At 48.9% G+C, this 27,178-nt stretch overlaps 1 protein-coding gene across 1 annotated transcript in view; it reads right to left on the bottom strand.

The window, feature by feature from the left end:
* Positions 1 to 26,810, bottom strand: part of TM9SF2 (transmembrane 9 superfamily member 2) — a 92,938-nt gene extending 66,128 nt beyond the window's left edge. The window contains exons 1-7 of the mRNA XM_075336696.1: positions 26,611 to 26,810; positions 15,240 to 15,307; positions 13,850 to 13,943; positions 12,288 to 12,415; positions 10,766 to 10,895; positions 2,462 to 2,586; positions 2,015 to 2,126 (exon numbers count right to left, since the gene is read on the bottom strand). Coding sequence (XP_075192811.1) covers positions 2,015 to 2,126; positions 2,462 to 2,586; positions 10,766 to 10,895; positions 12,288 to 12,415; positions 13,850 to 13,943; positions 15,240 to 15,307; positions 26,611 to 26,736 — 783 coding nt within the window. The 5' untranslated portion in view covers positions 26,737 to 26,810. The remainder of the gene's footprint in view (positions 1 to 2,014; positions 2,127 to 2,461; positions 2,587 to 10,765; positions 10,896 to 12,287; positions 12,416 to 13,849; positions 13,944 to 15,239; positions 15,308 to 26,610) is intronic.
* Positions 26,811 to 27,178: the final 368 nt, after the last annotated feature.

The raw sequence follows: 27,178 nt of genomic DNA, 5'->3' as shown, positions 1-27,178 counted from the left end.
CAGACATGCTGCTGATGGGGGGGCTCTGCAGCAATAAAACACTCCTGTAGAATGCCTGAAAGTGTATATAAAAAGCCCACAACCAGAGGTTGTGGCTTACCACACCACTCTGTGTGCCCTCCGGATTCCACAGCTCCAAGTCCCAGTGAAGCGACAGCTTTCCCAAAACAGCAACAGCTGCAGCTCCCAGCGCCGTCCAGTGTAAGAACGCGGAGAAAATGGCGCTGGGAGGAGGAGGGGGGGCGTGTATAAGCCCAGGAGTGGGAAAAACGGAGGGCAGAGAGATACAGGACGAGGTACAGGGGAGGGCACATCTCTCCAGAGAGGAGAGTCCTCCCCTCTGCTGGCCGGGCGGTGGGCGGCGCCGTATGCAAAACATGCAGGGAGCCGAAAACGAAACTAGGCCCAAACTGAAGCCGGGGCCTAGATTTCAAAACGCGGCCGAGCAGCAGGCACCTTCGGCGCGGTTCTCAGAGGAAACTCCCAGAACCGGCCGAAATTTACAGTAAAGTTACAACACATACTGTCCCCCAAATAAAAGTACCCGGGACCCCTGAAAAACGTCTCAATACTTAGCTCTTGAGACGCAGGGCCATGTCCCTGGAGAGGGGGGTAAACGCTCCTTCCAGCAGGGACCAGACAGGGCTGCGGATGAAGCCGGCCTCCTGCAAGCAGAGAGGACCGTGATGGCTCCCACTTCAAACAGAGCCTCGACAGAGGATGCGAAGGAGCTCGGCATGTGAAGGCTCCAGCCTTATTAAAATCAACCTTAACAGCACCCCGCAGAGTGGGGCGTGAAGGGACATGCCGGGAGTCCAGACTGGACCCGCTTTTCTTCCAAATCTTTAAAAATAAAAAAGAAAAATATCAGAGAATGCAAGTGTGTGTGACCTCCTGAAACACAAAGCAATGAACTGGGTAGATTGTCATCCAGGGGGTGTATATAGCCGGAGGGAGGAGCTACACGTTTGAGTGTAGTACTTTGTGTGTCCTCCGGAGGCAGTAGCTATACACCCATGGTTTGGGTCTCCCATAAGGAACGATAAAGAAATCATCTGTTAGGTAGGTTACTGATATATAGGTGTGAAAATAGGAGAGGGGGGGAAACAGATCCTTTTATTGTGTGCTTTATCGCGTGTCTTCACTATATGTGTTTGTCCCTTTTAATGCATAGCAACACATTTTATAATGTTTTAGATCTTCACATAAGGAAGTAGCTTATATGTTACCTATGACATCTGTTGGACATGAGAGAGAGATATTTATATATAAATATAAAAACACCAAAAAACAGCCAGATGATATGTTCTTAATGTACAAGTAGCATTAAAGGTAATTGATCGGTCACCAGGTTTCTGACATCTAATCGGAGAGCAGCATAATGAAAAGACAGAGATCCAGAATCCAGCAATGTACCACTTACGGGGCCAACTAGTGTAGGGGTTTTTTTTTTCCTTTAAAAAAACAAACAAAAAACACACAGTTTAAACAGCATGCGAATATCATCATTAAGAGGACTGCTGCCAGGTAGTCCAGCAAATTCATGAGCTCTGTATAAGTCCACCCCCACCAATGCTTGGCAGCTTTCTGTGCATAATGTATTTTGGTAGAAAGCTGCCAATCAGTCGTGTGAGCGGGGTTATAGAGATCCATATTCAATTAACTGCAGCACAGAAAACAGTGATTTTATTAAAATTACAGCAAACAGCTCAATAAGTAACATGAGTGTATCTCTACATTATGCTTGCTCAGATTAGATGGCAAAATTCTGGTGACAGATTCCCTTTAAACTGGCTGTATATCCAATTTTTGAGCATGCTCTGAGGCTTTAGAAGAGGTCACTATGCAGGATGGCTAGATTGGGAGCCATTACCACCTGTTTTCACTGCTGTATCCTGCTTAGGTGTTGCCATCTCTAAAATAGTGAGGTTTACTCATTAAAACCTGCCTGTACTGGAAGATATAGTGGTATGATACATGACACAAATGGTTTTGGAGATCTCATGGTACTGACCACAAATGAAACAGAATATGTGTATCGGATTTTAACTTCTCCAGTAAAGGTATTCTTTAGTTCCATTGGAGGCCCAGAACAATCGGGTTTATCTTCATGTGTATGCTTAAAACTGTAGAAAAAACAGGAAGGAAATAAAAAAACAAAAAAAAAATAAAATTAAAAACATGCAGGAGTTAAAAAGTAGTGTTGCAGAATGAAATAATGAAGATTTAAAATTAACTATAAAAAAGATGGTACAAGCAGTCACTATTTTTTCCCTTCAAGTATCACTAATTAAGCAAGACTGCAGTTATTGTACAATCCAGAGGAAACATTGAAAAAGTGAAGAATTATATGTAAAAAATGAATAAGTTACAGAACACTGAAAAATGCCGATATCCACTAACCAGAGGCTCAAACAGAACAAGGCATGCACGCAAATACACACCGCAGCACTCCGCTTACCTTTTGGGTTCCAGTTTGGCAGCTACTAATCTTGACCCTTGCCCTTCATTCTCTACAACATGGTAATAAATTGTAATGTCCACATGGTTGAAGATATAGAATGTGTCCCTCTCATGAAATTCTGACTGTGAAGAAAATATTTTCATTACAAACAAAATATTAATACCTTTTACACTCCTTACCAATTTTATTTTTTTTTTTTGTTAATTAACTTTTCCATCAAACTAGCCATATGAGGCTTGTTTGAATGAAGCAGTTTACCACAGTGTACTGGGAAACGTGAAGGAAATTCTAAGTGCGGTGAAATGTAAGGTCAGTGCGGGCATGTAGATTCCACACCAAATGTGGTTACAAAAAAAAAAAAAGAAGGGAATTTTGTTTACTTACCGTAAATTCCTTTTCTTCTAGCTCCAATTGGGAGACCCAGACAGTGGGTGTATAGCTACTGCCTCTGGAGGCCGCACAAAGAACTACACTTAAAAGTGTAAGGCCCCTCCCCTTCTGGCTATACACCCTCCCGTAGGAGTACAGATTCCTCAGTTTTAGTACCAAAGCAAGAAGGAGGAAAGCCAATAACAGTTTCAAAAACAAATTCAATCCGATAACTAGATCGGAGAACTTAAGAAACAACGTGAACAACATGTGCACCCGAAAAAACGAAACCCTAAAAACAGATAGGGCGGGTGCTGGGTCTCCCAATTGGAGCTAGAAGAAAAGGAATTTACGGTAAGTAAACAAAATTCCCTTCTTCTTTTTCGCTCCTAATTGGGAGACCCAGACAGTGGGACGTCCAAAAGCAGTCCCTGGGTGGGTAAAAAGATACCACATGAACGGGCTGTCATACAGCCTCTTCCTACAGGTGGGCCACCGCCGCCTGAAGGACCTGTCTACCTAGGCTGGCGTCTGCCGAAGCGTAGGTATGCACTTGATAGTGTTTGGTAAACGTGTGCAGACTCGACCAGGTAGCCGCCTGGCACACTTGCTGAGCCGTAGCCTGATGCCCCAACGCCCAGGACGCACCAACGGCTCTGGTAGAATGGGCCTTCAGTCCAGATGGAATCTGAAGCCCAGCAGAACGGTATGTGTGAAGAATTGGTTCCTTGATCCACCGCGCCAGGGTGGATTTGGAAGCTTGCGATCCCTTATGCTGACCAGCGACTAGGACAAAGAGCGCATCCGAACGGCGTAGAGGCGCCGTGCGAGAAATGTAAATCCTGAGTGCTCTCACCAGGTCCAACAGATGTAAACCTTTTTCAAATTGGTGAACTGGATGCGGACACAAAGATGGCAAAGTGATATCCTGATTGAGATGAAAGGAAGAAACCACCTTGGGAGAAAACTCTGGAATTGGACGCAGTACCACCTTGTCTTGGTGAAATACCAGGAAGGGAGATTTGCAAGATAACGCCGCCAGCTCGGACACTCTTCGAAGAGACGTGACCGCTACAAGAAAAACTACCTTTTGTGAAAGCCGAGAAAGGGGAACCTCTTTCAAAGGCTCGAAAGGCGGCTTTTGAAGAGCAAGGAGAACCTTGTTCAGATCCCAGGGTTCCAATGGCCGTCTGTAAGGAGGAACGATATGACAAACTCCTTGGAGAAACGTGCGTACTTTAGAAAGCTGTGCCAAGCGCTTCTGAAAGAATACGGATAACGCGGAGACTTGACCCTTAAGCGAGCTAAGGGACAAACCTTTTTCCAACCCAGACTGCAGGAAGGAAAGAAAAATTGGCAATGCAAATGGCCAGGGAGAAAACCCTTGAGCCAAGCACCACGCTAAGAATATCTTCCACGTCCTGTGATAGATCTTAGCTGAGGATGGTTTTCTAGCCTGTCTCATTGTGGCAACAACTCCCTGAGATAAACCTGAGGCCGCTAGGATCCAGGACTCAATGGCCACACAGTCAGGTTCAGGGCCGCAGAATTCAGATGGAAAAACGGCCCTTGAGACAGCAGATCTGGACGGTCTGGTAGTGCCCACGGTTGGCCTACCGTGAGATGCCACAGATCCGGGTACCACGACCTTCTTGGCCAATTTGGAGCGACGAGTATGGCTCGCTGGCAGTCGGACTTGATTTTCCGGAGAACTCTGGGTAACAATGCTAGAGGTGGGAACACATAGGGGAGTCGGAATTGCGACCAATCCTGAACCAAGGCGTCTGCCGCCACCGCTCTGTGATCGTGAGACCGTGCCATGAAAACTGGGACCTTGTTGTTGTGCCGTGACGCCATCAGATCGACGTCCGGCGACCCCCAGCGGCAACAGATCTGTTGAAACACGTCCGGGTGAAGGGACCATTCTCCTGCGTCCATGCCCTGGCGACTGAGAAAGTCTGCTTCCCAGTTTTCCACGCCTGGGATGTGAACTGCAGATATGGTGGACGCTCTGCTTTCCACCCACGTCAAAATCCGCTGGACTTCTTGAAAAGCTTGGCGACTGCGTGTTCCCCCTTGGTGGTTGATGTACGCCACCGCCGTGGAATTGTCCGACTGAATCCGAATCTGCTTGCCTTCCAGCCATTGTTGGAAGGCTCGCAGGGCAAGGTAGATTGCTCTGATTTCCAGAACATTGATCTGCAAGGTGGACTCTTCCTGAGTCCACGTCCCCTGAGCCCTGTGGTGGAGAAACACCGCTCCCCACCCTGATAGGCTCGCATCTGTCGTGACCACTGCCCAGGACGGGGGAAGGAACGACTTTCCCTGTGACAATGAGTTGGGGAGAAGCCACCAACGTAGAGAATCCTTGGCAGTCTGAGAGAGGGAGACAGTCCTGTCGAGGGACGTCGATTTCCCATCCCATTGGCGTAGAATGTCCCATTGTAGAGGGCGCAGATGAAACTGCGCGAACGGGACTGCCTCCATTGCTGCTACCATCTTTCCTAGGAAATGCATGAGGCGCCTCAGTGAGTGCGACTGGCTCTGAAGGAGAGATTGCACTCCGGTCCGTAGCGAGCACTGCTTGTCCAGTGGAAGCCTCACTATCGCTGATAGAGTATGAAACTCCATGCCAAGATAAGTCAGAGATTGGGTCGGGGTTAGATGAGACTTTGGAAAGTTGATAATCCACCCGAAAGTCTGGAGAGTGTCTAGCGCCACCTTCAGACTGTGTTGGCATGCTTCTTGAGAGGATGCCTTTATAAGCAGGTCGTCTAGGTACGGGATGACCGAGTGACCCTGCGAGTGCAGAACAGCTACTACTGCTGCCATGACTTTGGTGAAGACCCGGGGGGCTGTTGCCAGACCGAAGGGTAACGCTACGAACTGTAGGTGCTCGTCGTGTATGACGAAACGTAGGAAACGCTGATGCTCTGGTGCAATCGGCACGTGGAGATACGCATCTTTGATGTCTATTGATGCTAGAAAATCTCCCTGAGACATTGAGGCTATGACGGAGCGTAGGGATTCCATCCGGAACCTCCTGACTTTTACGTGTCTGTTGAGCAACTTCAGATCCAGGACGGGACGATACGATCCGTCCTTTTTTGGGACCACAAACAGATTGGAGTAAAAACCGTGACCCTGTTCCTGAAGAGGGACGGAGGTCACCACTCCTTCCGCCTTTAGAGCGGCCACCGCCTGCAACAGAGCATCGGCTCGGTCTGGTGGTGGAGAAGTTCTGAAGAAACGAGTTGGCGGACGAGAACCGAACTCTATCCTGTACCCGTGAGATAGAATATCTCTCACCCAACGGTCTTTGACATTTGCTAGCCAAATGTCGCCAAAGTGGGACAGCCTCCCACCGACCGCGGGTGTGGGCATCGGAGACCGCAAGTCAGGAGGACGTCGTTTTGGCAACGGTTCCTCCGGCTGGTCTTTTTGGGCGTGACTGAGACCTCCAAGAATTTGAACGTCTCTGGTCCTTTTGAGTCTTTTTTGACGAGGCGAATTGGGACCTGCCCTGTCCTCGAAAGGACCGATAACCAGACTGACCCCTCCTCTGTTGGGGCTTGTTTTGTCTGTGTTGCGGTAAGGAAGAGTCCTTACCCTTGGAGTGTTTGATGATTTCATCCAAACGCTCTCCAAACAATCGGTCACGAGAAAAAGGCAAATTGGTTAAGCACTTCTTGGAATGAGAATCTGCTTTCCAATGTCTCAACCACAGAGCCCTACGCAAAACAACTGAGTTGGCTGACGCCACTGCTGTGCGGCTTGTAGCGTCAAGAACAGCATTAATCGCGTACGACGCGAATGCCGCCATTTGCGAGGTCAATGGTGCTACCTGCGGGGCAAATGCACGTGTGACAGAGTCGACTCGCGCAAGCCCGGCCGTGATAGCTTGGAGTGCCCATACGGCCGCAAAAGAAGGCGCTAATGACGCTCCAATCGCTTCATAGATGGATTTCAGCCAGAGCTCCATCTGCCTGTCAGTGGCATCTTTAAGTGCCGCTCCATCTTCAACAGCAACCAAGGATCTGGCTGCAAGCCTGGAAATTGGAGGATCCACTTTTGGACACTGGGTCCAACCCTTGACCACTTCAGAGGGAAAAGGGTAGCGTGTATCTTTAAGTCGTTTAGGAAAACGCCTTTCAGGATAAGCGTGGGGTTTCTGGATTGCGTCTCTGAAGTCAGCGTGGTCCAGAAAAGTGCTTAATGTACGCTTAGGGTATCTGAAATGGATTCTCTCGTGCTGCGAAGCTGACTCCTCTACAGGAGGAGCTGGTGGGGAAATATTCAACATCTTATTGATGTTAAATATAAGATCATTAACTATTGCGTCACCATCTGGTGTATCTAGATTGAGAGCGGTCCCAGGATCAGAATCCTGATCAGTTAAGTCCGCCTCATCACCCATAGATTCATCCCGCTGGGATCCAGACCATTGAGATGAATGTGAAGGCCCGTCATAACGAGCCCGCTTAGGCTGCCCGGGGCCATCGTCCGAGTCAGAGTCTTCACCCTGAGGTGTAGATGCCCGTCCCGGAGCTAGGAGCTGAGGGGGACCAGGGGGCAATACATGCACAGTGTCCGTGGTCTGAAGTACAGGCCTAGCTCGCAATGTGTCAAGAATTTGTGACATAGTGAGAGACATTCTGTCAGCAAAAGCTGCAAACTCAGTTCCTGTCACCTGGACAGCATTCACAGGTGGTACACCCTGGGACACGTCCAGCAGAGGTCCCGACTGTGCAAGCGCCGCAGGGGCCGAGCACTGCACACAATGGGGGTCCGTGGAGCCTGCCGGTAGAAAAGTCCCACATGCGGTGCAGGAAGCATACAATGTCTGTGCCTTGGCACCCTTGCGTTTTACGGGCGACATGCTGCTGGCTCTCTGCATATGAGAGAGTCTATAGCCAAAGGGCGACCAGCGCTATGTAATACCAAGTATTTGTAGCAACAAAATACTAAGAATACTACGAGCACAAGAGGGGGTGAGCCCTGAGGGCTGCTTACCGCCCGCTGAACAGCGGGTAAGAGGCTGCTGAATGCCTTGTCTGGGTCTCCCCGGCTCCCCTCTGCAGCTCAGCGTGTCTGCAAGAATGGCTGCCGGCTACTGTGGAGAGGGGCGGTCCGTGGGAGTTCCCAAACAAAAGTGCGGGAACAGTGTCCCCTCTGTGCTGACTGTGAGGGCTGGAGTATGTAAAAACGACTCCAGCCCTCAGCGCTGATGCCCTGGCCAGCGTCCCGCCCCTCTCCTGACTGGCAGGTCTGTGGGCGGGAACGAACGCAAGCAGGCCGCAAAAGCCGGGGACTCGAGTTATCAGCGCGGCCGCCGTAAAAGCGCGGGCCGCGCTGAAGTCCCCGGCGCACCGCAAGTGCCAGCCGCGCCGCTGTTCGAGCGGCCGGCGCGACCGAGTTCTGGACGTGGGCAGCGTCCCGCCCCTCTCCTGACTGGCAGGTGTGGGGGCGGGAACGAAAGGAAGCAGGCCGCAAAAGCCGGGGACTGTAGTTATCAGCGCGGCCGCCGTAAAAGCGCAGGCCGCGCTGAAGTCCCCGGCGCACTACAAGTGCCAGCCGCGCCGCAGTCCCAGCGGCCGGCGCGTCCTATTCCCATAAATGTGCCTGCTTCAGCAAAGCTGAATGAGGCCATGGCACAGGCGCCGCAGCGCTGATGTCCCCCGGCGCACTACAACACCCAGCATGCTGCGGTGTGAGCGCCAGATACACGGGGACACAGAGTACCTTGAGGATGCAGGGCCATGTCCCTGATGTACTCCGCTCCATCCAGCATCTTCTCCAGGGGCTGTAGATGGAGCACGGTCTCTGTGCCTGGAGACCGGTAAATCCCACTTCACCCAGAGCCCTGTAAAAAGGGATGGGGAAGGAATCAGCATGTGGGCTCCTGCCGCCGTACCCGCAATGGGTACCTCAACCTTACAAACACCTCCGACATAAGTGGGGTGAGAAGGGAGCATGCTGGGGACACTATATGTGTCCTCTTTTCTTCCATCCGACATAGTCAGCAGCTGCTGCTGACTAAAAACAATGGAGCTATGCGTGCGTGTCTGACCTCCTTGCGCACAAAGCTAAAACTGAGGAATCTGTACTCCTACGGGAGGGTGTATAGCCAGAAGGGGAGGGGCCTTACACTTTTAAGTGTAGTTCTTTGTGCGGCCTCCAGAGGCAGTAGCTATACACCCACTGTCTGGGTCTCCCAATTAGGAGCGAAAAAGAAATAATAATTAAGTTTTGTCGCCATTTTTTGTGACCCGGACTGCATAAGATTTTCAGGATCTGTGGCATAAGGGGTTTTTTGCACCTCGAGCTGATGTTTTTATGAACCCACATCATAATTGTGGCACTCATTTTGCTCGTTATGATGTTTAAAAGGAACCGGTCAGGTGTAATATGCAGCCAGTACCACGAGCAGCTCTGGGTGTATATTGCTAATCCCTGCCTGATCGTCCCTGTATACACTAGCATAGATAAAGAGATCTTTAGAAAAAGTATTTCTAAAAATCCTTTGATATGCTAATGACCGAGGGGACTAGTCCCAAGGGACACAGGTGTGCCAACATGCAATTCAACGCCCATTGTTTAGCGTCCTCAGCGGTGACCTGTGTCTGTTGTCACCACATCGGAAGCTAGGTAGTGCGCATAAGAATGCCCCGCACTTCCAGTCATATGCACTATGAAGCCAGGTGTACGTCTGATCATGCGCACTGCTCGGCGTCCGATGTATTGACAACAGACACCGGTACGAGAGACGACGCTAGGCAATGGGCATTGAATGGCAAGCTCACTTTAACAATCGGTTTAATTTTATATATCTGACATTTCTGAACTGTGAGGCCAAATATGCATTTTTGTATGGAGGAAAAGGGTGAGATTTGAACCTTTTTCTTCTTCATATTAACTTTTTACAGTATTTAAAATAATCCCCTTAGGGGACTTGAGGCTATAATCGTCTAATCGCCTGTGCTGTACAGAGCAGTGCATCAGCCCTGCTCTGTATAGCAGAGGTCAAATTCTGAACATCTGCCAAGGCCGCCGTTCACAGGAGAAACAATGACAGGCAGGGGTCATCAGCAGACCCATGGCGGTCCTGATATCAAATCGACGTCCCCAAGATCATGTCATGGGTATACCGATGGGCAGGAGGAATGAAATGTCCCTCTGCCGTCGCACGTTAGATGCTGCTTTCAAAATTGACAGTGGGATTTAACTGGATAACAGTAGTGGGTGGATTTCTGAACCACTTGTGGCTACAAGAGGCTTGTGATGGCTGATTAAATCAGCCATCACTAGCGGAAGAAAATGCAGACTCGGCATGTAGGCCCACATCAAAGGCAGGAAAACGACTTTTGATGTATATATGGCAAATGACGTGAAGGTGTTAAATAGTGATTAACCAATAGGGACATTTTTTTTCTAATGACAAATTCAACAAACAGTATTATAGTGCTAAATTATCCCCATGTGAAGTTTTAAAATACCCCTGTAAAAAAGAACCAGTGATGTGATAGACCATTAACCTGCAAATTAACCCCATATCTGCAGCTTAACTTCTGACAGGTTCCCCCATTGAATGTGCCTACACTGGCAGTGTACTAGCACAATGCAGTGGAGGCCAATGTTCTGTACTGCTCTGTGCGCTCCACCTTGATCAGGATGAAAAGTCCCTTTCGATACCCGGCGAGTGCTATACACTCCATATTGCAAGGAACCATGAAGTCCTTACAGAGAGCTGCTTACTGCTTTAAATTGCTTTCTGGCTTTTTCAGTTATCAGTATTTCATTTTTTTTTACATTTTATAATGATTGATTTTGTTTTCTCAACCAACTGTAGACCCAATTACAATAGATTTAAATTAGTAGGGCCGCCCCAGAAGGAACTGGAAGATATAGAAAGGCCGTGCTGGAAATACTTACATTTATCACACAAGCGTCCTTAGGGTGGCCATCCTCTGTTATGTAGCAACCAATAGGAAATCCAGGATTGCAAAATTTGTTCTTATCCTCAACCTCATAACACCACGTCACCGGCATGTTGTCAACGATCCTAAAGTGATGAATATAAAAAAGCCATGAACAGCATCAATCCGTGTGAGGTCCATGGCTTACACATCCCTTCTCATTCAAATTTGAGCCTTACCCATGGCTAGTGCAAATCATGGCTGTTACAGGTCAATGTCAAGTGGAGAATACAGCCTACGGGTACGCTCACACGAGCATTGAAATCAGACGAGTGCAATGCGAGAAACTTTTGCACTACACTCTGACCAATGTTAGGCAATGAGGCAGAGCAGTTGGTCAGCTTTTTTCTCATACAGATTCTGGATGCGAGAAAAGCAGCAGCATGCTGCGATTTGATCCAGAATACGTCCGATACTCGCCAATACAAGTCAATGGGTGCGAGGAAAAAACAGATGTCACACAGACGGCACACGGACCATCCTAGTGACATCTGATCGAAATACAATCCTATCATGTAGCACAGAACACTGTAAATGCTCCTGTACATGACTGTAAATGAGTAACAGCTGCTGAGGAAAAAAACTGACAGCACACTGACAGCACACTGACGAAAAGTAAAAAAATATAGTCTCGCAAACGAAAATGGGACCATTTTTTCATACGTTCATGTGAGTTCAGCCTACATCTAAGTATTGAGTGGGCTCAACTCCTGATGCCAATCCATACACATGCACTCACATGTGACAAATCTGTGTCATGTCAGGAAGGGGTTGTCTCATATTGCGAAATAGCTGATTTACCAAGGTAAGTGGCTTTTGCTTACACCGAGAATATATGATTATATTGTCATACAAATGATCTGTGCACTTTAAAGGAAATCAGTATGTGGCAAAACAGTAATGTTCTACAACAGTGTAAGGCACAAAAAGGTAGACTCCTTACTAGTTTAGACCAAAATATAAGTGAACCTGTTACATCGGATAACACTATTAGCCGCAGACATAGGTTCATGTGCAGGTGTCTAGCAGCAATACTGAGAGAAAGGCTATCGGGAGATTTTGAACTTTATTCCTTCCAGGGGCTGCTGGCTTTCAGTGAATGCTGGCTTTCAGTGACATAGGCGTGCCTACAGTCACCACTCAAAGCACTGTAAGCACGCCCCAGCACTATGACTGACTGCTGGCTTTGCAGGGCAGCAGTGCAGAGCGAGCTGTCAAAGTGCTGGGGCGTGCACTGTCTACAGGGGCCACTGTGACCGGAGACACACTTGTAAAAAAAAGTTAGCAGCTTCCGGGAAGAATAACGTTCATGCTTTCTTAAAGGCCTTGCTGTCAGTTTAACAGCAAAGTACGTTTTTAACTTCATCGACCCGCAGGTTAATCCTGTTATCCAACATAAAGTCTTTAACTTTTTAGACAACTCAGAAAACCTCCTAATTAAAGAGAAGAAATCCAAAAAGCTCATACAACGCACTCACCAATGGTGCTGATAGTTCAGCAGCATGCTCTTCTTTAAGAATTCCAGCTTCTGCTTACTCTGAGCATCTACAGTTGTGTAGGATTTCGAACAAACATCTTCACATTTTTTTTCTTCCTTAAATTTAAACTACATAAGAAACAAAGATAATACTTTATATTAGTATTACTGTTTGCCCAATGTGCTGTCCAGGAGCACAGCTGTAACAGTTGGGATCAGCAGCAGGGGCACCCCTGGCTGAACTGTGCCCTCTCCTAGGGGCAGTGAAGCGGTGCAGACACAGCGATGCGGCAAGCTTCACAGCAGCACTTACAAGTTATAGCAAAGAGCGTGTAAGCCCAACACTTCTATTCTAGTAGCCTGACCTCTATACCATAGCAGTCTGAACAGTGAAAGGCCGGTTTCAGACGTCTGTGTTTAATCAGGTACAAGCCACACGCATGGTTATGTGCATACGTGTGTCATCTGTGTTTGCATACGTGTGGACAAATACCAGAAAAAAAAACACGGGTCTTTGAAATAAAAATATTTTCTATATTAACCTGGATCCAGCGCTGTTTTCTTCGGCTCTGCTGCCTCCCGCTTCTGACCCCTCGCTCATTATATTAATTGATCATTCACTGCACTGAGGAGCTGAAAGCCAGAATACTGCGGGGACAGCGCTGGGTACAGCACCGCCGAGGATAGCATCGCGGGGACAGATGAGTATTCAGCAAGCAGTGTGCAGTGATGTCCAGGATGTCATCCCAGTTCTTAATGAACTCTGATGACACCCCCGCTACAGCAGGTGTCACCACGGTTACTTCACGGGTTCATCAGAGTTCATTGGGAACTCCAATAACCTCCTGGACGTCACTGCATACACACTGGTTGCTGAATACTCACCTGTCACCGGCGATGCTGTCCCTGGCAATGCTCTGGCTCCCAGGTCCACACTCACATATCCCCAGCGATGCGGTCCCCGGCACTGAAGTCTCCACCGCTGCTCCAGCTTACAGCTCCTCAGTGCAGTGAATAATCAATGAGTATAATGAGCGGCGGTTAGAAGCTGGAGGCAGGAGAGCCGAAGTAAACACTGCTGGATACAGGTAAATATAGAAAATCTTTTTATTTAAAAGACTCGCGTTTTCTCCGGTACAGGTCACACGGACCACATTACTGTGCGATCCTTGTGACACCTGTGCTGCCGAAGAAAAAAAACGGATATGTTTCCGTGTGTGCGGAGCCACGAGGGGTCACACGGTTCATGTGAAAACATGACCTTGAGTAACAGCATAGAACAACATAGATACGTGTGGCATCCGTGTTAAAAACGGATGTCACGCGTACCTGAAACATGGACGTCTGAAACCAGCCTGAGCGTGTAGTGTAAATGAGCAGGCTCAGAAGGCAATCTACCACAGAAAAAATATGGCTCACACAGGCACAATAGATGACGAACAGAGGAGTACAAAGTTTACTGCTCACAGTATGCTCAAGTTACAATCCGTAGACTCCAATAAATGAGCACAAAGCACAAGACAAATCTACATTCATATGTACGGAAACACAGCCTACACCAACCTTATACGGAGACGGCTCAATTCTTTCACCAAACAAAACCTGGCCCAGATTTTCGGACGGCCTTTTTTCTTTCTCCACTTGACAGAAATCAAACCTTTAAAATACAGTCATGGAATATTACAGCAGGAAGATAAAAAGCTTTTTTTTTTTTTTTTTAAATTAAAGTCTAGGCAATGCAAAATACTATTTGGAAAACCCACAAGACCGTTGTCAATAACCTCAAATAAAACCCAAGTTCAGGGCATAATGCCTTTTCAGTGAGACGGTCCCTGAAATAAGTCAAAGTGCGTTATGACTGATCCTCCCTCCTGTAAACTGTGCGGGAAGCCAATAGCACATATAGTTAACCCTGCAGTGCCAGACTAAACCCATGTTCTATAAGTACATGGGGACACAGGACTTTTGTAGCTGCTATCCCGTCTGGCTTCAAAATGGTTTTATCTAATCCAGACATTACCGTTAGGCCGGGGCCACACAGGGCACTACTGCGAAGCTCGCATGACACTCTGCTCGAGCTGGCAGCACAGCAGGAGCAGAGTGTTATGCTAGTATCCCTGCGACTGAGGTCCGACTGTGCGAGCAGACCTCAGCTGCGGGGGGGTGGGCCGGCTCTCAGGAGGGGCGGGCCTGCGCTGCGGAGGAGGGGGTGGGGGGTGGGGATTTATCTCCCTCTCTCCTCCGTAGCCGGCTATTGCCATTCTCGCTTTGCACTCGTGGTAGACCGGTTTACCGCGAGTGCAAGTCGATTTTTCTCTCACCCCAGTCACTTGAATGGGGACGAGAGAAAAGTTTCGCATTACAGTTGCAGCATGCTGCGATTGGTTTCTCGGGCCGATTAGGACTGAGAAAATAATCGCTCATGGGTGCTGACACAGGCTAATATTGGTCCGAGTGGAGAATGCGATGTTTTATCCCACTCCACTCGCACAGATTTTCTCGCCGTGTGGCTTAGGCCTTAAAATGTGCTTATAATTTTGGGGTGTCTGGACCGCTCCTAAATTGAAGGCACTGCTTCATGAAAAAACAATCACCTATCCACTCCAGAGGCCTCATTGACGTAAAATTGCGTGGCCCTGCACATCGGTGACCATCACTTCATTAGATCAGTGATCAGAAGTGGTACTTAAAGCGATCACTAGTTTATCCCCAGCTAATACAGTATGTCTTCACGCCTCAATCCCCAATTTGGGAGAAAACATTTCAAAATCTCAGGAACCAAGTACAAATCTGTATTTAGAGAGCAAGCAATTAAATATAAAAACATGTAAAACTACAAGCAAAGAATAACGGAAAGATGTGAGACACAAACATAAAAGAAACGGAACAAATTAGTGTATAATGAGACGGAGCGCATCATTGATGCCAGGTTAGAGATACTGATCAGACTTACGCAGCATATTCATAAGGGAGCACAGATTCTACGGAGTCAAGACGGTTCACAAACAGCTCAATGTCGGCCTGGAAGAAATGGAAAGCTGTGATTAGTACGCAGTACTAAAAACACTTACATTAAATCTTATCTTATGGCAAAGTCACTGCAAAGGATGCACCAAGGTAATGTTTGCTGTGTGACTACATTTCCCTAGTCAGAAGCACATATAGCAGAACTGGATCACAAGAAAGCATGAAAACGTCAACTATACTAATATCCTAGAGCTGCTGCCATACTCTGTGCTCAGACAGGGAATAAGGAGACTTTGCAATTAATATGATGAAAGAAATTGTCACATACAAATGACAAGGTGCAGACAGTACACTATGAGGCTATGTGCGCACTAGGCGTTTTTGCCGCGTTTTTAGCGGCGTTTTTTACCGCGTTTTTGTGCTGAAAACGCAGTGACATTGCTTCCCCAGCAATGTCAATGGGTTTTCAGAAGTGCTGTCCTCACACAGCGTTTTTTTTTTAGCTGCGTTTTTGTGGTGACCACAAAAACGCAGCATGTCAATTATTTCTGCGTTTTCCACTGCGTTTTTCACTCATTGAATTCAATGAGATGTTAAAAACGCAATGAATAACGCATATAGCCGCGTTTCTATGACTAAAAACGCAGCTATAAACGCAAGGGGTGGGTACTACAGTGACGTGTACAGGAAGAGGATTCCTTCTGTTGGTAAACACAGAAGCAGGAATCCTCCCGGTACCGTCACCGCTGCTTCCACCTCCCGTCCTGTGCATGTCAGCTCCGTGCGGCGCCATGTCTGGGCGGGAGGTGGAGGCAGCGGCGAAAACCAAAGTGAACAGTAGAAAAAAAAAAATGTCATATACTCACCTGTCCGCAGGGTCCCGGTGCCATGCCCGCTCCCATCTCCTCCCGGTCCCGCCGCTCTGGCTGTGTGCAGTCTCCCCGGGGCAGGACCTTGCTTGCAGGACCTGGCGGTGGATCACCTGATGCAGTCACCTGACGCATCAGCTGATCGCGGTGTCGCCGGCTTTTTCGCGCCCGGCCGGTATCAGCTGATCCTGCCGTCAGGGGACTTCATCAGCTGATTACCGGCAGCTCCGGCAGCGATCGTATAGGATCAGACTCCTGTCCAATCGATCGCTCCAGGAGCTGCCGGTAATCACCACAGCACATAAGTGAGTATTATTTTTTTTTTTGCACTGATGCATCAGCTGATTGTATAATCGGCTTTTATACAATCAGCTGATGTGTGATGGGATTCAGGCACTTGATCCTGACACATCATCTGATCGCTTTGCCTTCCAGCAAACCGATCAGATGATATTGGATCCGGATTGGGCGGCGCGGGACCCTAACCCAGGATTACTGCGGAGGGGGGTTTATTTCAATAAAGATGGAGTCACTAATTGTGTTGTGTTTTATTTCTAATAAACATATTTTTCTGTGTGTTATGGTTTTTTTTTATCTGTACTAGAAATTCATGGTGGCCATGTCTAATATTGGCGTGACACCATGAATTTCGGGCTTAGGGCCAGCTGATAATATACAGCTAGCCCTAACTCCATTATTACCTGGCTAGCCACCCGGCTTCAGGGCAGCTGGAAGAGTTGGATACAGCGCCAGAAGATGGCGCTTCTATGAAAGCGCCATTTTCTGGGGTGGCTGCGGACTGCAATTCGCAGTGGGGGTGCCCAGAAAGCATGGGCACCCTGCACTGTGGATTCCAATCCCCAGCTGCCTAGTTGTACCCGGCTGGACTCAAAAATTAGGCGAAGCCCACGTCATTTTTTTTTTTTTTAATTATTTCATGAAATAATTAAAAAAAAGGGCTTCTCTATATTTTTGGCTCCCAGCCGGGTACAAATAGGCAGCTGGGGGTTGGGGGCAGCCCGTACCTGCCTGCTGTACCCGGCTAGCATACAAAAATATGGCGAAGCCCATGTCATTTTTTTTTTCTTTTTGGGCAAAAAACTGCATACAGTCCTGGAAGGAGGATGCTGAGACTTGTAGTTCTGCAGCTTCTGTCTGCTCTCCTGCATACACTAGTGAATGGAGGATGCTGAGACTTGTAGTTCTGCAGCTGCTGTCTGCTCTCCTGCATACACTAGTGAATGGAGGATGCTGAGACTTGTAGTTCTGCAGCTGCTGTCTGCTCTCCTGCATACACTAGTGAATGGAGGATGCTGAGACTTGTAGTTCTGCAGCTGCTGTCTGCTCTCCTGCATACACTAGTGAATGGAGGATGCTGAGACTTGTAGTTCTGCAGCTGCTGTCTGCTCTCCTGCATACACTAGTTCTGCAGCTGTCTGCTCTCCTGCATACAATGAACATTTTGAAGAAGGAAATGACATCAGACTTTTTTTTTTTTTTTTCATCAACAATCTTTAATGGCATTGTGCACTGATTAAAAACGCAGTGAGTAAAAACGCAGCAAAAAACGCACCAAATCGCGGCAAAAACGCATGCGTTTTTGCCGCGTTTTTTTAGCCGCGGGTGCGTTTTTTAGACAAAAACGCACATAAAAACGCAGCGTGAAAAAAACGCCTAGTGCGCACATAGCTTATTTGCTGTATAATCCATGACCATAGATCAGCAGCACGCCAAACCTGTTATGTATTGGCATCCGCCCCTTTCTCATGTATTCAAGTGTATTTGGTCGCTGCTCGCAAAGCCTGATAGACTGACGATGCAGCTTGTACCAAGAAGAACGAGATCCCAGCAGTAGGAGGGACACTGAGGAGCGGAGATGGATAGATCCCAGCAGTAGGAGGGACACTGAGGAGCGGAGATGGATAGATCCCAGCAGTAAGAGGGACACTGAGGAGCGGAGATGGATAGATCCCAGCAGTAAGAGGGACACTGAGGAGCGGAGATGGATAGATCCCAGCAGTAGGAGGGACACTGAGGAGCGGAGATGGATAGATCCCAGCAGTAGGAGGGACACTGAGGAGCGGAGATGGATAGATCCCAGCAGTAGGAGGGACACTGAGGAGCGGAGATGGATAGATCCCAGCAGTAGGAGGGACACTGAGGAGCGGAGATGGATAGATCCCAGCAGTAGGAGGGACACTGAGGAGCGGAGATGGATAGATCCCAGCAGTAGGAGGGACACTGAGGAGCGGAGATGGATAGATCCCAGCAGTAGGAGGGACACTGAGGAGCGGAGATGGATAGATCCCAGCAGTAGGAGGGACACTGAGGAGCGGAGATGGATAGATCCCAGCAGTAAGAGGGACACTGACAAGCGGAGATGGATAGATCCCAGCAGTAGGAGGGACACTGAGGAGCGGAGATGGATAGATCCCAGCAGTAAGAGGGACACTGAGGAGCGGAGATGGATAGATCCCAGCAGTAGGAGGGACACTGAGGAGCCGAGATGGATAGATCCCAGCATTAGGAGGGACACTGAGGAGCGGAGATGGATAGATCCCAGCAGTAGGAGGGACACTGACGAGCGGAGATGGATAGATCCCAGCATTAGGAGGGACACTGAGGAGCGGAGATGGATAGATCCCAGCAGTAGGAGGGACACTGACGAGCGGAGATGGATAGATCCCAGCAGTAGGAGGGACACTGAGGAGCGGAAATGGATAGGATTCAAAAGTCTGCTATATCAGTGCACTGACTGTGCACGATGAGGATTCTCCAGTGCAAGGTTTGTAAAAGCCGGCAGAAAATTAAAATGAAAACAAAAACACAATACAACAACTATCAGAATCAGTGGAGCAGCACTAACTGGAGGAGGTTCACGGTTTAAAGTTCAAGAAAATAAATCTATTGGAAAGGCCCTTTGAACTATTAGGCTATGTGCGCACATTGCGTAGTGTCCATGCTGAAAAATCTGCAGTGATTTGGCAGTGCATGTGCGCATCAAATCGCTGCAGAAACACTGCGTAATGGATGCAGTGTGTCTGCAGAATAGATGCCGATTTCATACGCTCTGGATGCTGCCTCTCCCATAGACAGATTGGGAGCAGCATCCAAAGTGCACGAAATAAGTGACATGTTGCTTTTTTTTAAGGCAGCGATTTGGATCAAAATTTCAGCATGCAAATCGCTGCGCTCTCAAATGCAACGTGCGGATGGATTATGCACAATCTTCATAGATTGTGCTGGAGACGAGGACGCATGAGTTTACGTTGCAGTGCAATATGCAACGTAAACACATGAAATTACTAGGGGTGATCGAATACCTCAAATATTCGGCTTTGCGAATATTTGCTGAATAGGTCGCAGCTATTAGACGATTCGCGAATATTCGATGCGCAATGTTAGTCTATGGGAAACCGGAACAACAACTATTCGAGCTTCCATAGACTTACATTGCGCATTGAATATTCACATAGCGGCGACCTATTCGTCGGAAATTCGCAAAGCCGAATATTTTAGGTATTCGATCATCCCTAGAAATTACGCAATGTGCGCACATTGCCTTACACCTGGTTCTGTGCGGACTGACAGTTTTTAATTTGCACATCAGAAAATCCTCTGACTTGAGACATAGATCAGTCCATAACCTGCAAGAATCTCCGAAACTCCCCCCCACTGTGTAAGAATGAATTAGCTGCGGCCATGCTAAGCGGATATCCGCATATAAAATCAGCATTGATGTACAATACACAAAAAACAGCTGCCTTACTACAGAGATCATGACCCCATAGAGAAGCCAACACCACATGTCACGGGTCATAAACCAGGTCGGGTTTTTGTTCTTTTATTAAACACAATGACTTGAAACCAAGATAAGGACATTGGCGTAAAGAAATATCCTGCGGTGAATAGTAGATATGAGGCTTCACAGATTTCTCACCAACCACTAATATCTGACAACTGATAATAAAAATAATGAATATAGCACCTTGTAAATAAGGTGCAAAAATGCACTGTGGATTTCCAGCCCACGCATAGGTTGCCCTACAACACTTCAGATTCAACAAAGTCACCAATGACCTACTAACCACCAAAGCCAAGCGATACTACTCTATCCTCCTCCTCCTGGACCTGTCCTCTGCCTTCGACACAGTAGACCACTCCCTCCTACTACAGATCCTCTCGTCTCTGGGCATCACAGACTTAGCCCTATCTTGGATCTCCTCATACCTAACCGACCGAATTTTCAGCGTCTCCCATTCTCACAACACTTCCTCATCTCGCCCCCTATCTGTCGGTGTCCCCCAAAACTCAGTTCTTGGATGCCTACTGTTCTCCATCTACACCTTCGCCCTGGGAAAGCTCATAGAGTCCCACGGCTTCCAGTATCATCTCTATGCCGATAACACACAGATCTATCTCTATGGACCTGACATTACCTCTCTACTAACCAAAATTCCACAATGTCTGTCTGCTATTTCATCCTTCTCTGCACGATTCCTAAAGCTTAACATGGACAAAACAGAGTTCATTGTCTTTCTTCCTCGTCACTCATCTCCTCCAACAAGCCTTTCCATCAAACTTGATGGTTGCTCGCTCTTCCCAGTCTCACAAGCTCGTTGCCTTGGAGTAGCCCTTGACTATGCTCTATCCTTCAAGCCACACATCCAAGCCCTCTTCACCTCATGCAGACTACAACTCAAAAATCTCCCGGATCCGTGCTTTCCTTAACCAAGAATCAGCAAAAACATTAGTGCATGCCCTCATCATCTCCCACCTCGACTACTGCAACCTCCTGCTCTCTGGCCTCCCTTCCAACACTCTTGCATCGCTCCAATCTATCCTAAACTCTGCGGCCCGCTTAATCCACCTCTCCCCTCGCTATTCCCCAGCCTCGCCACTCTGCCAATCCCTTCACTGGCTTCCCATCACCCAACGACTCCAGTTCAAAACATTAACCATGACATGCAAAGCCATGCACAACCTGTCTCCTCCTTACATCTATGACCTAGTCTCCCGGTACCTACCTGCATCTCCTTCTCTACTCCTCTCTTATCTCCTCTTCCCACAATCGCGTACAAGATTTCTCCCGTGCCTCCCCCATACTCTGGAACGCTCTACCTCAGTATATCAGACTCTCCCTTACCGTCGAAATCTTCAAGAGGAACCTCAAGACCCATCTCTTCCAACAAGCCTACAACCTACAATAACCCTCAGTCCAGTAGACCACTGCGCAACCAGCTCTGTCCTCACCTATTGTACCATCACCCATTCCCTGTAGACTGTGAGCCCTCGCGGGCAGGGTCCTCTCTCCTCCTATACCAGCCTGTTTTGTACGGTTAATGATTGCTGTATGTATACCCTCTTTCACTTGTAAAGCGCCATGGAATAAATGGCGCTATAATAATAAATAATAAGTATTTTGTAATTCTAAGGCAAAGAAGAGAGGGAACAAGAGGTCATTCCATTATACATTTATTGGATTTACTCGATGCGTTTGTGTTTTAACACGTGAAACATTGTAAATGTATCTTATCTGAAAAACAGAAAAGCATCAAAAACACAAGCAATGGCATCTCTATAGGTTTAGTGGGGTACCAAATGTTAGAAAGTAGCATAATGCTACGACAGATCCGCAGCCACAATCTGTCTCCACCAATTAAAAAGGTGAAGACATATCCTAGTAGTACTTTGCTAGAATTGTTAAAATTTTATTTTTTTAAGTTTTTAAAGAAACAGCAACAGACCAGTCCAAATGTGCTGGGTATTAGAGCCGAGTATCATTAAGGTGAATGAGGCAGACTTAGGGCATATGATCGATATACTGAACTGTATTTGTAATGTAGGGCACATGCTTAGGACTAGTGATGAGTGGGCACTACCATTCTCAGGACTCTTAACGAGCAGGCGGATGCTTGGATGGGCTGATTTCATGTACCAAGTATTTGTTCAGGAAGATCATTCGGCTAAACGCTTGAGTTCTCCATTGACTTACATTATACGTGGTACATGAGTCACTCCCGCCGAGCGTCTGACTGCTCGTTATGAGTACCAAGCACCCGAGCATGGTAGTGCCCACTCATCATTAGTATGCACTCCGCCACACTATCCCGACAGGGACTGATGTGTCTGCTTGTACACAGTATATCAATCACCGGTGAGAGGTGTGGAGGGAGAGGCTCACCTGACTACACAGGGTTCAGGATTCTGAGTCCTTTATAGCTTGACATCGTGCCAATTGGCTAATTTATTTAGTGACAATTTGGCTAACAAGATGGTGAACCTGTCTCCACAATAGGTGACTATTATACACAGTCACAAGAAAGCAGAACAGATTCAATACAACAAGACAGTTTGGCGCTTGTTTAACCAGTACAGGGTGACATGTCACTAACAGGTTTGTCAGGTTTAATTACCAGGATAGGTCACTTACACAATGAGGCATCACAACCACCAGTGGGTGTGAATAGCTCTGTGATGCCTTAATAGAGTAAGGACCATTATGGGAAATGTATACATTCATGCGCTGTATATAGATCATCATTTTACCTATTGAATAAATGTACATCAATTCAGTAACATCAGTCACACTGTACTCCTCCAGCCTCTGAACAGATATGATCGTTATTTCTAGCAGAATTCAGTGATGGAAGTGAGGACTGAGCCTTCTCTGAGGATTTGGATTCTAAAGTGTCTCATATATACTGGGCACTGCACAACTGCAGTATTAGGAATTCAGCTCTGGACTACAAGATTAAGTGCACACGTGGACACACCGTATGAGGGATACTAGCCCACAGGTGAACAAGTTTTCATAAGAATGCCTGTGGCCAACTAGCAGATAGTATATAGGCCAACATACAGACAAAGAAGGAGCAGAACACTCACTGGACCTAGTGATTTTTTTTGCATGCAAAAAAAAAAAAAAAAATATATATATATATGGACCAATTGTGGAAATGATTGTCATTCATCGTACATACACCTGGTGAGTGCTCTCTGTACAGCCCGGATCAGCCAGTGAAAAGCCATAGATAACAGTTGTACTTTTTGCACTGATTATATACAGCACCTTCACACTGCAGACTCCATTGTCACAGGGAAAGCTCGCCCGGTGCACGTTTCACTTCGGTTGGCACAATAGAGATTTTAGTGCACAATAAAGGCACCTACTCACTGTCACACACCCCGACCCTACAGGTAACAGATGCCACGTCTGGAGCGGTGCTCACCCAAGGTATAAGGCTGTGTGCGCACATTGCGTTTTTTTCCTGTGTTTTGGCTGCGTTTAAAACTACACTGTCATTGTCAAAGTGCATGCGTTGTGCTTCCCCAGCAAAGTCTATGAGAAGCACAAAATCCCATGCGCACGTTGCTTTTTTTTTTAGGCAGTGTTTTGGATGCCAAATATTTAACAAAATTGATGCTTAAAAAAAAAAAAAAAAAAAAAAAAAAGAAGAGCAGCATGTCACTTCTTTGCGTTTTGGTTGCATTTTGCACCCATTGAAATGAATGAGATGTGTCAAAACGCAACCAAAATCTTTAGCTGAGTGCTTGCACTGCATTTTTGTCGCGTTCTGCATGCTTTTTTGATAAACAATACACAGGTCTTTCGGTCGGTGTCTCTCTCCGACCACCGGCGTGACAGGGCACTGCACGGCTGTTATACTGCTCTGGCGGCTTCTCCAGCTTTTGAAAATGTCAGCCGCTCATTATCCCATCTCGTATTCACTGCTTCTCCCGCCCACCAGCGCCTATGATTGGTTTCAGTGAGACAGCTGTCACTCAGCGTGGGGGCTTGTCTGAATGCAACCAATCACAGCCGCCGGTGGGCGGGTCTATTATCGTGCAGTAAAATAATTTAAAAAAATGACGTGCGGTCCCCCCCAAATGATACCCAGCCAAGATAAAGCCACACTGCTGTGGGCTGGTATTAAGGCTGCCCCTCAGCCTAAAAATATCAGCCAGCAGCCGCCAGGAATTGCTGCATCCATTAGATGCGACAGTCCTATGAGTTAGAGTCCGGGACTCTACCCAGCTCATACCGATTACCCTGGTGAGTTGGCAATCGGTGTAGTAAGGCGTTAATGGCAGCCCATAGCTCCCACTAAGTCCTAAGTTAATCATGGCAGGCGTCTATGAGACACCCCCAATGATTAACCTGTAAGTAAAAGTAAAACACAAACCCGAAAAATCCTTTTATTTGGAAGACAAAAAAAAAACCCAACCTCTTTCACCACTTTATTAATCCCCAAATCCCCTTCCAGGTCCGACGTAATTCACACGAGGTCCCACGACACTTTCAGCTTTTCTACATCGGAAGCTGACAGGAGTGGCCACAGACCACGACCGCTCTCTGTCAGCTCTACGCAGCAACTGAAGTAAATCGCACTATCAGCGGAGACATCACTCAGGTTACCCGCAGCCACAGCTCTCAGGTGGATGACTTCAGCTGTGGCCGCGAGTAACCTGAGTGACAGCACCCCTGATCACGCGAGTCACTCAGGTGATTTGTGGCTGCGACACAGACAGAGCCGCGCGATGACCGTGAATTCGGGTGAAGCTCTAACGTCACTGCTGCGGACCCCTGTGTCCTGGCACTGACCTCAGAGGTTCATCTGAGTTCATGACAGCACATAGAGACAGAGCCGCGGGATGACAATGAAGTCAGGTGCAGTTTATCTGAGTTCATTCTCATCGCGTGGCTCTGTGTGCTGTCAGCGGGCATGTAGCAGGGCTGAATCCTCATGGGACCGCACTGTCAAAAATGCATCCAAAACGCATGCAAAATGCATCCAAAATTTATGCATTTTGGATGCATTTTTTTTTTTCAAACGCAGTATTTACAGTTGAAGTCTCCCAGAGGGTGCATTTTTTTGACAATTACAAAAAGCAAGGTGTGCACTTAGCCTAACTCTAGGAGACAGGTGAGGCCATCTCCTCTACACACTGACATTAATGTTACTTCTATAGCACCACCCTATTCCACGGCGCTTTACAGACACCGCTGTCTCCCATTAGTACGCCTCTGTGGAGTGGGACAGAACCTCAGCATACACAGGAAGGGGATAAAAACTTATAGATCATGTTCTTAGTGGGATATCACCGCAGGGCTGAGGCTACAGTACTACCCCGAGCCGCCCTGGCCATATGTGCAATCATATATACGAGGAGGATTCAGACAGGGCAAGTTGTGGCCAGCAGACATTCCTCAGCACTGGTGGCCATTCAGATGACCAGTCGCCACTCTATTAATAGGGTCTTCAATAGGAGTACGGGGGCTACCGGCACACAGCGTAAGGGGGGGCGCCACCGGCGGACGGCGCGTACAGCGGAAGGGGGGGGAGGGAGGGCACCGGCGGACGGCGCGTACAGCGGAAGGGGGGGGAGGGAGGGCACCGGCGGACGGCGCGTACAGCGGAAGGGGGGGGAGGGAGGGCACCGGCGGACGGCGCGTACAGCGGAAGGGGGGGGGAGGGCGGGCACCGGCGGACGGCACGTACAGCGGAAGGGGGGGAGGGAGGGCACCGGCGGACGGCGCGTACAGCGGAAGGGGGGGGAGGGAGGGCACCGGCGGACGGCGCGTACAGCGGAAGGGGGGGGAGGGAGGGCACCGGCGGACGGCGCGTACAGCGGAAGGGGGGGGAGGGAGGGCACCGGCGGACGGCGCGTACAGCGGAAGGGGGGGGGAGGGCACCGGCGGACGGCGCGTACAGCGGAAGGGGGGGGGGGAGGGCACCGGCGGACGGCGCGTACAGCGGAAGGGGGGGGGGGCACCGGCGGACGGCGCGTACAGCGGAAGGGGGGGGGGGCACCGGCGGACGGCGCGTACAGCGGAAGGGGGGGGGCACCGGCGGACGGCTCGTACAGCGGAAGTGGGGGGGGGCACCGGCGGACGGCTCGTACAGCGGAAGTGGGGGGGGCATCGGCGGACGGCTCGTACAGCGGAAGTGGGGGGGGGCACCGGCGGACGGCTCGTACAGCGGAAGGGGGGGGTGGCCACCGGCAGACAGCGCACACAGCGGAATGGGGGGGGGCTACCAGCGGACGGCTCGTACAGCCCAAGGGGGGGACCACCGGCAGACGGCGCACACAGCGTAAGGGGTGGGGGGGGCACCGGCAGACGGCTCGTACAGCGGAAGGGGGGCCACCGGCGGACAGCGCATACAGCAGAAGGGGGGCCACCGGCAGACGGCGCATACAGCAGAGGGGGCCACCGGCAGACGGCGCATACAGCAGAGGGGGGCACCGGCAGACGGCGCATACAGCAGAGGGGGGCACCGGCAGACGGCGCATACAGCAGAGGGGGGCACCGGCAGACGGCGCATACAGCAGAGGGGGGCACCGGCAGACGGCTCGTACAGCGGCAGGGGGGCCACCGGCGGACGGCGCATACAGCAGAGGGGGGGCACCGGCGGACGGCGCATACAGCAGAGGGGCACAAGCTCCTGCACCGCCGGGGGTCACATGACCAGGGAGGCCGCTCACCTTACACTCCGGCGTCTCTTTGTCCTGCTCACAGAAGCTGACGGGAGCCAGGCCGGGCAGGTAGAAGGCAGCCCCGGGCCTGAGGACGGCCGCCAGCAGGAGAAGCAGCAGTGCGGAGCTCGCCATCACTGAGGGTCACAGCACAATCGCTTCCTGCTTCCCAGACACGTCACCCGCTCTGACGTCTCCCACACAACTGCCTACAGCCACACGTCTCCGCCTTCACTTCCGGGTCCGGCGTCACGTGACCGCGCTTGTCCGTTGGAGTGACAAGTTATTCAATAGGCCGGTTTCTGTGGAAACGAAGCTGCTCCAGAGACGGAGCTTGTGGAGCGCAGATAGATCCACCAGGGTCTTCTCCGCCATTAGGTCCTGTGCGCACACTGTTTTTTACCCGCGGTTTTGCTGCAGAAATTTCTTGAGAAATGTTTTTAACCTTTCTGTAGACATTTCCCAGCAAAACCTATGGTAAAAAAAAATAGCTGTGCGCACACTGCATTTATTTCTCAAGAAAATTCTTTCTGCAGAATTTCTTGAGAAAATTTCTTGTGCAAGTCACTTCTTTTCC

The sequence above is a fragment of the Anomaloglossus baeobatrachus genome, chromosome 2 (assembly GCF_048569485.1).
Source record: "Anomaloglossus baeobatrachus isolate aAnoBae1 chromosome 2, aAnoBae1.hap1, whole genome shotgun sequence".
Lineage (NCBI taxonomy): Eukaryota > Metazoa > Chordata > Amphibia > Anura > Aromobatidae > Anomaloglossus > Anomaloglossus baeobatrachus.
This window is presented reverse-complemented; position numbering and strand designations above follow the sequence as displayed.